We start from the raw sequence: 15,889 nt of genomic DNA on the forward strand, positions 1-15,889 counted from the left end.
GTGTGGAGGAGCAGAAGACACGTGATGGGCAGAATGAAGATAGAACTAGTTCGGTAAGGACTAATTGGATTGGGACTGAAGCCGGTCAACAAGTAGTTAGAAAGCCATTTGGGTCGGATACTAATGGGGTTGGTAGTGTAAGCCCACAAAGAATAAATGAGAATGAAGGCTTAAGTGGGGAAAAGAAGAATGGGCTGAATTTAAATGAGCTTGAAAGGAAAAAGCCCGTGGGGCTAGAAGAAAAAGAGCACTCTTTGGTGGACCGGACACAGCCTCCTTGTCCAGACTGTGGGATTGCCCAAGGAACTAAAAGGAGATAAAAAGATTGCTAGAGAAAAAGGGAAAGCCCAAGAGGTCGTGAAGTCAGAAAGAGCCCAAGAGGTAAGTAAAAAAAGAAAGTTTAATAATGAAATGTTGCTTATCTTTGATGAAAATGTCCATAAACGTTTATGTGCTAACGTTGGGGAACATGAAGGGGGTGCAAATTTATTTGATGAAACAGCGGTGATTGCTGAGCAGCACTGCCTAGACCAATGATTGCTTTAGGTTGGAACTGCTAGGGGCTTGGGAACCACCGATCAGTTCGAGTGTTACGCGAGCTTGTGCAATGTTGGAAGCCTAAGATAGTCTTCCTGTCAGAGACAAAAATGAAGAAATATCAAATGGAAAAGGTGAAATTTAAAATTGGTCTATTGAATGGTTTAACTGTTCCTAGTGTTGGGAGGAATGGGGGTTTAGCTTTGTTATGGTGTAGGGATATTAAGGTTGAAATCCAAAGCTATTCTAGGAATTTTGTTGATGCAGTGGTGACTGACCCTGAGTTCGGTTTTAAGTGGCGTATCATCGGTCTCTATGGGAACCCTGAAACTCACCGTAGAAAAGAATCATGGGAGTTATTGAGAAGCCTTAGTCGAAAGATCCATCTGCCCTGGTTATGCTTTGGTGATTTTAATGAAATAGTATCGGTGGAAGAGAAATTGGGCGGGGTGCTAAGATCGCAAAAACAGATGGATGATTTTAGAGAAGTTATTCACCAGTGTAGGTTCAAGGATCTTGGGTTTGTTGGGCCTAAGTTTACTTGGTGTAATATGCAAGAGGGTGAAAGCAGAATGTTTTTGAGATTGGATCGTGCTTTGGCAACTCTTGATTGGGTTGATCATTATAAAGATGTAAAAGTGCATCATTTGGTGGAATCCACTTCTGACAATTGCGCTTTGCTTTTAACCGATGATACTGTTGTTAAGAGGTATCCCACTAAACATAGATTTTAGTTCGAAGCAATGTGGACTAATAGGGCGGATTGCAAAGACATCATCCAAGGGGTCTGGGATGGCTGCCAAGAGTTAAATTCTCCTATGGGAATAGCTGCAAAATTGAGATGTTGTGCTGATAATTTATCTAGGTGGAACAAATTGGTGTTTGGGCAAATTCCAAAGAAAATTCAGGAGAAAAGGGAGATTCTCAATAGTTTGGTTTGCAAAGACAGAAATGGCAGCTTGGGCGGTGAAATTAATATTCTAAGGAAAGAAATTAATGAATTATTGGATAGTGAAGAAATTAAGTGGCACCAGAGAGCTAAGGTGCAATGGCTTGGGCTTGAAGACTGAAATATGAAATATTTTCACACTAAGGCTTCAGATAGAAGGAGGAAAAATTCAATCAGCTGTATCATGGATGATGAAGGAAATTGGCATGACTTGATTGATGGCATTGCGGGGTGACAACGCCTGATTCCTGACACACTCAAATGTCAAGTTGCTAATTCTAGGCAACAACTAACAAGAAACGACCTACATGTAGACCCGCAGAGTGAACTACCTAGCATGCCTGTCGTCCTAAAACCATGCGTGCAAAAAAAAGCCCAAAAAGCTTTATTGACGGAAAGTTTTATCCTTACCTCTGATGGGTGATTTGCTTACCTGAACAGTATTACCAACTACAAATATGTGAATTGGAACTTTTTTTTTTTTTTTTTTTGAGAATTTGTGAATTGGAACTTAAAAACTGATTATACATGCAATTCAGATTAATGTACAACATTAAATTTAAAATAAAAATACTTGGAATCGAATATGCCCTCAACTCACCAATAGAAAAGGAAAATCTTATCTATTGTGGGAGGTCAGAGCCTCTTATAGGTGGAGTGGATTCTGATGGATCACCGAAGCTTTGGATGCCAATGACCAGGCGGTCGAGGAAAGTAGCATGGTCCAAACCAAGAGTGTCTGGCCTTATCGAAGCCACGGGAGTAGCGGTTGCTATTGTTGGTTGATTAGAGGCTAATGAAGAAGAAGCACTCTCAGATGCCAATTCTGAACAGGGAAGAACCATATTGAGTTGTGGGGCAAATTTCCTATCATCTGCTAAAAATATAAGAAGGTGAATATTCTCGCTATTCAAAGCAGCATTCTGAACTCTTAGTTGCCAAGAAGCCCTGGCAGCATCCTCACAAGTGGCTAGATGTGCCCTTCGTTTCTTCTCCAACTGTTGGCGCAAAATCTGGCGCTCAGCCTCCCACAACTTTCGCTCAGCCTCTAGACTTCTCAGTTGCTCAGTCAGTCTCACAATGGCCATTATTGGAGGGTCTGACAAGTACAGGTTGTGCTCAAAGGGAGCTTCGCCCTCAAAGAACTTATAGCCCGTTTGGTTCCACTTTTTGAGCCCAAAAAGGGCGTTTTCAAAAACACTGAACCCAGTTTTGCGTTTGGTAAGCTCAAAACGCAACTTTTTTATGAAAGTTGCGTTTTGAACTTTTATAAAATGTGAGGACAAAACGCGGAAGGAAAATGGTGAGGCAGCGGTCCATAAATCAAAACGCGCTGTGCGCGTTTTGTCATATTACCGTTGTAATGGGCAAAAAGACCATTTTACCCAGCAGAAAGTCGCCCCTCATCTCTCATCTCTGCTCTCCCTTCGCATTTTACCCAGCAGAAAGTCGCCCCTCCATCTCTTCTCTCTGCCTTGCTCTGCCTTCGTAAGTCTCTCTACTCTCTCTGTCTTTTTTCTTTGTCTTCCTTTTCTTCTTCCGCTTCGTCTTCCTCTTCTTCTTCTTTCTTTCTTTCTTTCTGGTTCTTCCTCTCCGTAAGTCTTTCTGTAGTTTTGGATTGTGGTTTGTTTTATGGGTAATGATTTTTCTGTGTGTTCTTTGGGTTGATTTGTTATGGGTATGGGTTGTTTTGATTTGGACCGAACCGGGGTTGATTCTCATGGGTCTGATTTGGGTTTTTTTGGTTTTGATTTCTCTGTTCTTTGGTTGATTTCTCATGGATCTGGGTTTGATTTCTCACTTTTGGTGTGTGGGTTTTGATTTCTCAGGTACCAAAAACACTGATCTGCTACCAAAAACCAAGTACCAACACTGATCTGGTTTTTTTTTTTTTTTTTTTTTTTTTTTTTACAGAGTGTGGGAAAAAAAATTTCGGATCTTGCTATGAATGGGTATTGTTCCTTTACTTGTTTTGTTATTTGTTTTTGCTGATTGGAATATATAATGAAGTGTTAGTTTGATGAATATATAATGGGTATTGTTTTCGGATCTTGCTGATTGGAATATATACATGTTCTCATGAAGTGTTTTTGTTTATTTGTTTTGTTATAACAAAATTTCGGATCTTGCTATGAATGTGTATTAACTTGGAGATATTGTTATGCTTCACAGACTGGTTGTAACATTTTGTACTCTTCGAAGAACTTATATATTTCAGTTGTGTTAGCTTGTGTTTTGGTTTGTAACATTTAATGTCTAGATCAATGATACAATTTATTTTTTATTCGCCTCTCCCTGTAATGGACGTTTAGATTTCACTTTTCTGTGTTTTCCTTTACTGATGTCAAGGCAGTTCAAGCAAGTATTAGCAAAGGTTATATGATTAAATTATTTTAATTCCCCAGGATACTTAATTTGACCCTTAAAATTTTGAGTTGCTTTTATTTTGGCCTTGTACGTTTCAAAATTTTATTTTGGCATTTTATGTTTGATTCCATTTTCATATTAGTTCTACTGTCTATTTCCATTAGTAATTTGATCATCCATAATATGTTTTTCTACCTACAATTAAATTCTTGCATTCCACAACATTTAGAGATTGTATTCCATGAAATAGTTAAATCTTCAGGGTGTCTGTTGGTTAGATTAGTGAAAATGGATAGCATGACCAATATGGTTAGATTAGTGAAATTGATGCTATGAATATATAACACTGATCTGAATTTTTGATGCTAAAATAACATATATGCTTTCTCTATCATAACATAGTATATGCGAAAATAACATATACATAACATAACATGGTCACTGTACTTTGCTGATTTAACAATGCATGCATATGTGACTGTAGTTTGGTCACTGCATGAACTTGAAGTTCTTAATGTGAGAAGCATGTATGATAGCTTTTGAAACTTTCTCAGCCACTTAAGTACTTGTTCTTCATGCATCAGTGCTACTATATTTCCTTAAACAAATTCAAGTTTTCCAAAAGTGCAAGTGCCTAGGAAGGTGGTCAATGTGTGCTCGTTTATGCTTATGTATTGATGTCAACATATAACCTGGAAAATAGAGAAAGTGTCAAAGACGAGGATTTGATTGCTAAGTGTCAAAGACGAGAAAATGTCAACAGACCCTGCGATGGTGGTTCTTCCTGATTCCATTGCTAATTCCATTTGGGGGGATAATAATTAGTAGTTGTCTTTTTTTTATAATATCCTGTAGTACAATCTAAACTTGGGTTATCGGTATGTATTTTATCATCTTTTTTACATTTTTGTGTTGTACAATTTAAACTTAGATTATTGATATGTATTTTATATGTTTTTACATTATTATGTAGTACAATTTAAACTTAGATTATTGGTGTATATTTTATCATCTTTTTACATTTTTATTTTGTGCTTCATGTTGATGGAAATTATTTAGATTTAATTAATATTATTATTATTATTGTTTAGTAAGTATATGAAATAGATGATTTAATAAGTATGAAATAAACTCACATCCACAAAAAAAAAAAAAAACAAAACAAAAGTTTGAAATAAATTCCCTTATATATACATTGTCCTTTTTGGTCATTTATCCCTCAAAAAGCCACTTTTAACAGTTTTTACCAAACACTCAGCTTTTTCATTATGCACTTTTTAACAGCTTTTACCAAACACTCAGTTTTTTGAAACTCCACTTTTTCATTATGCACTTTTACAAAACTCCATTTTTTCATTATGCACTTTTTCAAAAAGCTGAACCAAACTCACCCTTAGTCTCTAGCAAATTTTCTTGGAAGTTGGACCAACCATGTCGCCCGTTACCTTTGGAAGGTCGATCCTACAAGAATATAGGAAGCCCAAAAACAAACGGTGAGGCATAAATCAAATATAAAATGGACAAAACATAAACGTTCCTTTTACATTGTATTTGCAATGTAGATTTATATTCATAAAAAGTGGTTAAGTGCTTTTTTTTTTTTTTTTTTTGGAGAAACATAAAAAGTGGTTTAAGTGTTGACATTTGCAAAAAGTGTACAATATATGCCACTTTTTATGTGCCTACAATGTAAACATATGAAAATCCAATCCAACGTAAAAATAGACACATCTCAAAGACTCAAAACAGTTTTCCTTCGAATATGTCTAAACAGCAAACAAAAACGTGTAGTATTTAAAAAAAAAAAAAAAAAAAATTTTAGCATTGTCACATGATCTATTTAATTTAGTCACTAAAATAGTCATATGTGGTATTCTAATCAAAGTGGTGCTATTGTTACTAAAAGTTTTACTATATAGCCTTTGCAAATTGGTGTGTCACCAAGCAAAATAAGGTAATCAAACATTTATTTGTTATGTTTTAAAATTTACCAATCACATTCATTGCCTCTGTCAGTTTGTAAAGATTACATAATAAAATTTGTGGTATTTTTAACTATAGAAGCTTAAGCAAGAAATAACAAAGGAAACTTATGTTTGGAGTGAGAAAATATTAATGAGAAATTGCATTTAGCTTAACTAGGACTGAGATTGGATCGGGTTCATAGGCACCGGCACAACCTAACCCAATAAAAAATGAGTTTTCTAAGGGAGAAACTCAACCCAACCCGCAGATTCCCCCTCCCATGTTGTTTTGGGCCTTTTTTTCCCACATTTTTTGAGGATTTTTTTTAATTGGTGCATTTTACTACCTATGGTTTAAACTTACACATTTTACTATGAACTAATCTTATATAGAGGGACTCATGATCATGATCATAGAGAAGGAAAATAGCTAGACAGCCTAGACTTACGTAATTGGCTGGCTTGATTCACAGTGTCTCTCCATGGAAAAAAAAATCTCAAAATTCAAAAATGGTAACAATTCTAAAGATTTGAACAATAAAACTTTTCAAGAAGGAAGAGAATGCATATAAAGTATTTAAGTGTGGACAAAACTTAGATACAATACTTTAGGTGCTGTTCCTTAGGTTTCTCTCTTAAGATTCAGTCATGTGGCTACTTAACTTAAAAATACACTTCCATCCTATGAGAAAAAATCCATATGGTAGAATTTTAAAAGGGGAACTTAAGGAACAACACCTAAGTCTTGCTCTTTAAGTGTGATTGATGTCAAAAAAGGAATAAGAAATTGGAGGGAAAGTTTTTCCTTCCATGGCTGCGCAAATCACAAGGCACAGGTCTGGTATATTATAGAGGGAAAGAGAAGACTTTGTGAGATTTTATTAGCTACCAACCCTAACCTCTTTTTAAGAATTTGAATACAAAAAGTTTCTTTTTTTTTTTTTTTTATAAAAAAAAATAGCTATATATATATATTTTTAATATAAGTTAGAAATTTTAATCTAACCTAATCTAAGTGTGTATGTGTGTAAATTTCCTCCTGGAAACTTGAACCTCGATTCTTACCCCCCATACCTCACAAACACTTAATATTTGTGAAGTGACTATCGCATCAAGAGTGTGCAATAGTATAAATAGCTATTCTTTAAAATGAATAAGTAATAGTTATTTCAATTCTACATCTTGTATTTATTGTAATACTTATTCATATGACTATGTAATTATCATTATAATGTACTAAACGTGCCGAAAATTCATCAACCAAATTAGAAAGTTAGTGTGATGAGGAAATCAAACACAAAAGGTTTACAACTATAAGATTGAATAATTGTAGGCAAAAATATCATTTTGGTCCCTATATTTTGGGATCATAGTCAATTTGGTCCCTATTGTTAACTCACAAACGGAAAATATCTCCGTGACAAACGGTTTGCATTGTTGACGCACACATGGCTAACATAATAATATAATATTAAATAATTAAATATTTAAAAATCCACCTAAGCATTTTAATTTAAAACAAAACCCCTGTAAAAAACTGAAAATATTAATTGAAAGAAAAAAAAATTATTATTTTTTAGAAAAAAACCTCAATTTCTTTTTTATTTTTTCTTCTATATTCTTAAAACATTTTCTTAGCTACTAGCCATAATTCCCAGCAACACAACAATCTAAAACTAAACAATAATCACACAGTTGTTAAAACTCAATTTTCTTTTACAATTATCTACTTTTATCTATTTTCCTAGCAACTTCACACAACCATCAAAAACCACCACAGTCAGATTCAACCATTTATAGCCACCATCAACATCCAATTATCCAAACCATTGAAGGTTGAACCACCCCAGACTGAAATCCTCAACCATCAGAAATCAGTTTTCCCATTTCTAATCCAACAAAACATTTAAAACAGCAAGGCCTAGAACCGTATCCCTACTGCCGATATCGAACAGACGAGACCCACTTCTCCCTTTGCGTCGCCCATGACGACGTCCTCCGTTCCTGCTGCTCCCCTTGGGCATTTACTGTCGAATCCTTGCACGAAGTCACTGATGTCCCTTCTTGCTCCACCATGCTCAGCCATGGTTATTGGAAATAAATATTTGGATTTCTGTGTGTATGCGTGTGAGAGAATGAGAGAGAGAGAGAGAGAGAGAGGCAAGGAAGCTTATATTACTGAAAATAGATTGGATTTATGCGTGTGTGTGAGAGTGAATGAGATAGAGAGGTAGAGAAGTTTAGTTTCAGAGTGTTGCTGGTTATTGTGTTTGGTATTTAAGAAAGTGCAGGGATGGAAAAGGAAATAAAAGGAATTCAAGATTTATTAAAAAAAAAAATTATTTTCTTTATTTTTGTTCAGTTTAAATATTTTCAGTTTTTTTTTTTTTTTTTTTTTTTGTCTGATACAGATTTTGTTTTAAATTAAAATGCATAGTTGGACTGATAAAAAAAAAAAAAAAAGCTTAGGTGGCTTTTTAAATATTTAAATATTTAATATTATGAGAAATTATATATCCACAACATTTTTACAACAAATCTTAAGTGGCAGGTTGTTACTGATTGTTATTATTGGGGCAAAAAAGTAATCTTAGTGTTAGGTTCAAATTTGAACCAATAACAACTAACCACCTATGATTTGTTGTGAAAATGTTATGGACGTAGCACATTTCTAATATTATATTATTATGTTGGCCACATGCGCGCCAACAATGCAAACCATTTGTCAAATAGATATTTTCTGTTAGTGAGTTAACGGTAGGGACCAAATTGATTGCAACTTGAAAATAATAGGGATCAAATTAACTACTATTAAAATGTAAGGACCAAATTGACTATAACCCCAAAATATAGGGACCAAAACAGTGTTTTAATGATAGAAATTAAATCTAATAATTATGAGTGTTTAAAACTTAATGCTGAAGTGTAAGACTTGAGATTGCGTGTTAAAGGAGGGGGAGAGAAATAAAGAAACAAATAATAACATATCCAATGAATGTAGGGAATTAATTTTGAAAAGGGGAAAGGGGAGTTTTGGGTGGCTATAAGTTTAAATTGCTTGATTTTCTCATTAAATTTAACTAATGAATTTAGACTTGACTTGGACATTGGCAGTCTAATCTAGCCAAATTCCTACTCTATAATGGCAGACCAAATTCAAAATGGGTTTAATGGAGGAAAACATGACTTAAAAGGAAATAATTTTCAAAAAATTTACATTAGAAAATTTTCAAGTGATGGTTATGGTTGACAAAAAATTGATGAAATTAAGAAGAAAATTTGTATTATGAATATTTTTTTAGAACACCATATTAGGAATATAAGTATATAACATTAGACTTTTAATTTTCTGAAATACTAGAACCAAAACAAGAATAAAACTGTTTTCTAAAAAAAAAAAAAAAAAAACAAGAATAAAACTACTCCACTAGTTTTAGCCTATGAACTAAAATTAGTCCAGTTACCCCTCTCTCTCTCTCTCTCTCTCTCTCTCTATATATATATATATATATATATATATATGAGTAAGATTTAGGTACAGTACTTAAGTACTATTCTTTAGGTTCATCTTTTAATATTCTATCATGAGAATTTTTTCTTATGGAATAGAAGTGTATTTTTTAGTTAAATAGTAATATGGTTGAATTTTAAGAGAGAAACCTAAGATACTGTACCTAAATTTTGTCATATATATATACACACACATATATACACAAAACAATACCTAACTCCTGTTCCTTTTTGAGCACCAAATGTCTTCATATTCTCAAGCACCACTTCCTTCCAGCCAATCATCCTCTACCTCTACTCCTCCTCCAAACAGGTGAGAGAATAGCTAAGTATATTTTATTAACAATTTTCTAATTTTATCAGTATTTCACAAAATTATTCCTAATAATTTTCAAATGGTTTTTGTTTTTGTTTTTTTATCGTTTTTAAAAAGATTGGGCGAGTCGGGTTGGCCCTAAGACTGACCTGAGTGTATGACCCGGACCTGACCCATGAATCCATCTAGCCCGCCCAAGATCCTTAGGGTCAGCCCTGCAACCAACCAATTAATTTACAAATGCTCTGTTATACATACACCAGAGCAAAGATAAAAACTTGGCAGGAAATTAAAACAAACTAACATCATGCAGCTCTGTACACGTGTCATAACAGAAATATCAACAGTACTAACCCAATCCTAACTAATTGAATATCAGCATGTGGCAATACGATTGAAGTTCCAGCTACATACAGAACCTACTTGCAGTTTATGTAGAACAGTAGATCAACTAAACACTATAGCTTATGCAGAAACATCGCCGACTTTAAGATTAGCATTATTCATCTAATTAAAGTAGACTGCAATTAGAAAGATACTTAATTGATTTACACAAATGTGAAATGCAAAGGGAAGTGTCTTATTATTCGTACCGTGTGATATTTATTTAGACAAAAGACGTACCTCATTTTATTTAGACAAAAGACGTACCTCATGAAACCATTGTTGGCTATATTCTCCAGCTCCTTCCGAAGATTGTCTGCGGTTAATTTCTTTACCCATTTCTATAATCAAATCATGCATTGTCAGTCTGTTCAAGCAATCGATGGTTACAAGACATCGACGACCTAAAACTGCAAGTTCACTTTCAAAGGAGAAATCTGAGTCTCCAAGTATTTTCAAAGTATAATTTTTTTCCATTCCAACAAAGAAAAGTGCAATTTTTAGAAACAGCGCCTTCTGCTTATCGCTTAGTGAATGAAAACTTATCATCAATTCTTCACAAATTTTAAAACGAGAATCTTTTAATTCTTTCACTGTACTTTTCCATTCCAACTTGCTCTTGCCAAACAGACTAGAACCCAAAACTTTTAATACCAATGGAAGTCCCTGAGCATAATATACTACTTCGTTTGTGAGCACTACATAATTTTCATTAGGATGGTCTTTTCCAAATGCATGCCAACTAAAGAGCTGAAAAGACTCATTGTAATCCAGGAACGGTGATTCATAGATGAAATCACACCCAGCACCATGTAGCAGGTGCTTAGCTCTTGATGTAATAATAATTATACTTCCTGGTTGAAAATAATCCTTATCAATACCTAGCTTTCTTAACTCATCAGGGCCCCACACATCATCGAGAACAAGAAGAAACTTTTTACTCTGAATTATGTCTCTTATAACACTAATTCCTTCATAAACATCCCTAACTTTTTTCTTGGAATTTACTTGGGCACTGGAAATAATTTGCTCTTGTAAATCAATCAGACCACCTGATTGTTCAGATCTTGTTCGTATATTTTCAAGAAAGCAACTTACTTCGAATTTACATTTTATTAGGTTATATAGAGCTTGGGCAATTGTTGTTTTGCCAATGCCACCCATCCCCCAAATGCCAACCATGCAAACATCACCTGCATACTCATCTAAATGCTTATTGATTTCTTGCACCCGAGACTCAACTCCAACTGGGTAGGGTGTAACAGTGAAGTATGCCAGATTTAATTTAATCAAAATATCTCCAATAATTTTCTCTATAAGCTTTGACTCGGAACTGCAAGTTGTATCCAAAATAAAAATAGAAGTCAGCGATCATTTATTATTTAAGATGAAACTAATTAATCATGAATAGAATGAAACACCAAAATCATATAAATACTTTGTTGCTCCCTTTTTTGTGTGTTTGTTTCTCTAAAAAAACATCTTTGTTGCTCCCTAAGATTTAATCATGACTCATGAGCTATTTTAGTCCTTAATTGCTTTTTTAGTCCCGTACATGATATTGCCAAACCAAAAACTGATACTTAGGGTCCGTTTGGATACAGCTGAAAACTGAAAACTGAAAAACATTGTAGTGAAATAATTTTTAAATGTGTGAATAGTATCGTGGGACCCATTTTTAATGAAAAAGTTGCTGAAAAGTGAAATTTGTGGGTCCGTGAACAGTACACGATGTGCTGTGATTGGTCAAAAAAATTTGAAAAGTCAAAGTTTGCGGCTACTGTTCATTGAACAGTGCATGAACAGTAGCCGCAACGCCCAAAACGCTCCAAAACGAGTGAAAAAAAAAAAAAAAAAAAAAAAAAACAGACAAAACGCAAACGCAGGGAACTTTCAGCCGAATCCAAACGCACTCTTAGAGCGCGTTTGGATTCGGCTGAAAAAAACTGCGTTTGCGTTTTGTCTGTTTTTTTTTTTTTTTTTTTTTTTTTAACGCGTTTTGGAGCGTTTTGGGTGTTGCGGCTACTGTTCATGCACTGTTCAATGAACAGTAACCGCAAACTTTGACTTTTCAAAATTTTTTGGACCAATCATAGCACATCGTGTACTGTTCACGGACCCACAAATTTCACTTTTCAGCAACTTTTTCATTAAAAATGGGTCCCACGATACTATTCACACATTTAAAAATTATTTTGCTACAGTGTTTTTCAGTTTTCAGTTTCAGTTTTCAGTTTTCAGCTGTTCAATGAACAGTAGCCACAAACTTTGACTTTTCAAAATTTTTTGGACCAATCACAGCACATCGTGTACTGTTCACGGACCCACAAATTTCACTTTTCAGCAACTTTTTCATTAAAAATGGGTCCCACGATACTATTCACACATTTAAAAATTATTTCGCTACAGTGTTTTTCAGTTTTCAGCTGGAAAAAAAAGATAAGTTACCCGTTTGGTTTCCGTGTTTTACTGTGTTTCAGCGTTTGCGTTTTGGGCATGGGACCCACGCTACAGTTGCACGCAGTAAAAGCTGCAAATGTTGACTTTTCCACTATGAACAGTGCATCCGTGCACTGTTCACAGATCCACAAATTCCACTTTTCAGCAACTTTTTCATTAAAAATGGGTCCCAAGGCACTATTCACACATTTAAAAATTATTTGGCTACAGTATTTTCAGTTTTAGTTTTAAATTTCAGCAAAAATAAGCTCAATCTAAACAGACCCTAGGAACAACGCCATATGCATTTTAGGGTGTTCACTAGGTTCCAAAATAGAATTTTATACTTGAAAAAAAAAATTATATACATAATTATTTTTAAACTAAAACATTTTCTCTAAATATTGAACACAATGACTTGAGCATCTTAAGTATTTGGGTTCAACAAAAATAGAGTAATGTTATGATTACAATAATTTCACAACAGATCTTAAGTAGTACGCTGTTATTGGTTTTCAATTGGGTACACCATTGATATCACTTTTTTTATACATCAATAACAACTTATCATCTAAAATTTTTAGTGAAATTGTTGTAAACGAATAACTTCTCATAAAACTTATCTTGGTCCCCCCCAAACATAATATAATCCTTAACTCTTTAATAATAGTAAAAATGAACCTAAATAATAGTAAAAATTGCCCAAAGAACAACAAATGAACAAAAAATTCAACAAAAACCTATTAAAAAACATAAAAATAAAAAATAAAAACTTCTAATCTAATTCGAAACTCGTTCAACCCTTTATATAAAAATACTGCCTAATTTCATTTTTCCTAAAAGCAATAATAAGAGAGATACTTTGGCCATGAGATTTCCTTAGCAACTTTGCTCGAAGGCTTGACTTCCAGCCAAAATGGCTATTACTATTTGCCCCTTTCTCTGTCACTTTCTCAATTTTTCTCTTTATTATTAACATTTTAGACCCTCTTTCATTTTTTTACTCTCATATCAACATTATTAGTTCTCATTTTAACTCTCATTAGTCGTTTCTCCAAAAAAAAAAAAAAAAAAACTCTCATTAGTCACTTTTTGCCTATTTATTTTGTTAGTAGAAAGAAATTGTAAACTTTATATATTTGTAAGTTTTTTTTTTTTTTTTTGGTTATATCAATATATTCAAGTTTTTTTAATGAGATTTTATGTAATTTAAATTTCTTTTTACACCCTAAAAAAAAGATTTTAGATCAAAACAATCACTTTAACTTTGTTAGTACCTAGACTAGATCACAAGTTTAGGACTAAAATCACTCATAGAAACGTCATACAAGTTTAGAAACCATCACTATATACATGGGCGGAGCCATGTTGAAGGGTGGGGGGCCATGCCCCCCCTCCCCCCCCATTTTGAAATTTTTTTAAATATATATATAAATTTTAATGTTTTCAAAATTTAGTCTACAAAAATAAGAGTTGGCCCCCCCAAGTATTTGAATTAGTCCAATGATGCTTTAAAAAAAAAAAATTGGTCTAATAGTTATAGGGACAACTTTATTTTTCGCAATTTTATTTTTTATTGTAAAATGTGTCTTTATATCTGTTAAATATTTGAAAAAGTTTGGCACCAAACATGTTTGAATTTATCTTTTTCAACCTGTTATGTGGCGATTAACAAGTCATTGACTCATTAAAAAATTATTGTCACTAAAACTACACATGAAATGTCTCTTTAGTTGCCACATAATGGGTCAAAGCAAAATAGTTTCAAATATGTTTTGAGCCTAATTTGTTCCTCCAAGTTTTGGATCATTCTTGTTTTTGAAAATTACATTAGTTCGATTGAATAATTTTACTTACATTAGTATAAAATTTGATAATTTTTATAGAAAATGAAACTTTTTAAGAATTTCACTATGAAAATTGTGAAAATGTATTTTATTAATTTTATGAAAGATAGCCATCAAACATAATTTTGATTGAAAATATTAAGCTCTTTTTTTGTTGGGTGTGTGTATATATATAACTTATCAAATAAAAAAGTGTGTGTATATAAAAAAAAAAGCATGTGTATTTATGTGTGTGTATGGAGTTGTCTTAATAAATATATTAGTGTTGCAACTTGGCCCCCAAATAAAAATTCCTGGCTCCACCCCTGACTATATATATTTGCCTTTTTTTTTTTTTGGTAGTATCTACATCATTACTGTCAAATATATTTAGCAAAAAAATGAATTACCGATGTGCGTCATTTCCCGAGTCCCACCCGGCCAAGTTTGCAGCCTCAGTCAAAGCAGTCCTCCACCTCTGCACCTTACCTTCCCCGAAACGCTCCACATGACTGGCAAATACTTGGGCCAAATTCCCCTTCAGTGCACGCAACTTGGACGGCTCCACATTGTAGAAAATGGGCAGTACAATTTGCTGCAAGCTCCGTCTGCATTCCAAGATCTTAGCCAGCTCATTCAGACACCAGCTGGAAGCAGCGTAATTTATGGAGAACACTATAATAGCAATCCTTGATGTCTCGATTGCCTTCTCTAGCTCGGTCCAAATATCTTTCCCTCTCTCGAGCTCCTTGTCATCTCTAAAGGCGCGAATCTCGTGCCGTTTTAGAGCAGCAAAGAGGTCATGGTCTGTAAAGCTTTTGCCAGTATCATCGCCATTGTAACTTACAAATACTTCGTAACCCCATGTAGGACTTGGGCTGGATGTGAATGATGAAGAAAAGGTTGTTAGCGCCATGAAAGCAGAGCAACAAACTATTCTTCCAAGAAAGAAATTAAGCAAAGCAAATTAAAAAAGACCAATGCGCGGCGAAACATTATTAATTGTAGACTTGGTCGATCGGTAGTCTTCTTGTTATCTTCCAAGAACCACCAAGGAAGATGGGGGGAAAGTGGCAGGCAAGTGGGGATAGTCAAAAAGTTTGGTGCGATTGTCGATGGGTGGGACCCGAAATGTTGCTTTTCTGATATAATTAATCAATTATCTTCTTTTTTTTTCGGTCAACACACAAATCAAGTCACTCAACACTTAACACTACCTGACTGTCCCTCCCTCACACGTTGCAGAATGTGGAGTTCGTCGTGAATCAAAAATTGTATACTCAGGGATAAGATCTTTTAATTCTCTTGATGATCTATATTTACAAGCACGTTTGACAATTGTCAATTATCAAAACCAAAGACCAAATCGAAAAAAGAAAAATAAACCCTTGTAAATGAATTTTTTATTCTCTTTTAATATATAGAAACCTGTAGTATTTTTCTCTTTGGTTTTCAATAGTCCAAAATCTATTCTATAGTACTCTGAAAGCATATTTTATACTTTTATCACTCCCAGTTAAAATAAACATCCTCTCCAATGTGATACTACAATTATCCGGTGACAACATTAGACGTTCAGTTGCTCAATTTACATTTT

At 34.0% G+C, this 15,889-nt stretch overlaps 2 protein-coding genes and 1 long non-coding RNA gene across 3 annotated transcripts; 1 reads left to right on the plus strand and 2 right to left on the minus strand.

Annotated features, from left to right (window-relative positions):
* Nucleotides 1–1,990: 1,990 nt before the first annotated feature.
* Nucleotides 1,991–10,574, minus strand: LOC126710176 (uncharacterized). Its single transcript, XM_050410563.1, has 3 exons — nucleotides 10,295–10,574; nucleotides 5,246–5,314; nucleotides 1,991–2,631 (listed from the first exon to the last, which is right to left on the minus strand). The coding sequence occupies exons 1-3, from the start codon at nucleotides 10,502–10,504 to the stop codon at nucleotides 2,110–2,112; spliced, it is 801 nt and encodes a 266-aa protein (XP_050266520.1). The 5' UTR covers nucleotides 10,505–10,574; the 3' UTR covers nucleotides 1,991–2,109.
* On the plus strand, nucleotides 2,688–4,880 carry LOC126710178 (uncharacterized). Its single transcript, XR_007649589.1, has 3 exons — nucleotides 2,688–2,974; nucleotides 3,316–3,349; nucleotides 4,438–4,880. It is a non-coding gene; the product is annotated as an uncharacterized LOC126710178 (long non-coding RNA).
* Nucleotide 10,575: 1 nt separating the features above from the next.
* LOC126708235 (disease resistance protein RPV1-like) lies at nucleotides 10,576–15,358 on the minus strand. Its single transcript, XM_050408037.1, has 3 exons — nucleotides 14,703–15,358; nucleotides 10,682–11,360; nucleotides 10,576–10,581 (listed from the first exon to the last, which is right to left on the minus strand). The coding sequence occupies exons 1-3, from the start codon at nucleotides 15,206–15,208 to the stop codon at nucleotides 10,576–10,578; spliced, it is 1,191 nt and encodes a 396-aa protein (XP_050263994.1). The 5' UTR covers nucleotides 15,209–15,358.
* Nucleotides 15,359–15,889: the final 531 nt, after the last annotated feature.

The sequence above is a fragment of the Quercus robur genome, chromosome 12, assembly GCF_932294415.1.
Source record: "Quercus robur chromosome 12, dhQueRobu3.1, whole genome shotgun sequence".
NCBI lineage: Eukaryota > Viridiplantae > Streptophyta > Magnoliopsida > Fagales > Fagaceae > Quercus > Quercus robur.

Coding starts and splice junctions, on each gene's coding strand:
- LOC126710176 (XM_050410563.1), bottom strand. CDS start 10,504: ATGGAAAAAAATTATACTTTGAAAATACTTGGAGACTCAGATTTCTCC. Junction 5,315..10,294: donor GCCAACAATGGTTTCATGAG/GTACGTCTTTTG, acceptor ATATTCTTGTAG/GATCGACCTTCCAAAGGTAA. Junction 2,632..5,245: donor AAAATTTGCTAGAGACTAAG/GGTGAGTTTGGT, acceptor ACGGGCTATAAG/TTCTTTGAGGGCGAAGCTCC.
- LOC126708235 (XM_050408037.1), bottom strand. CDS start 15,208: ATGGCGCTAACAACCTTTTCTTCATCATTCACATCCAGCCCAAGTCCT. Junction 11,361..14,702: donor TCGGGAAATGACGCACATCG/GTAATTCATTTT, acceptor TACAACTTGCAG/TTCCGAGTCAAAGCTTATAG.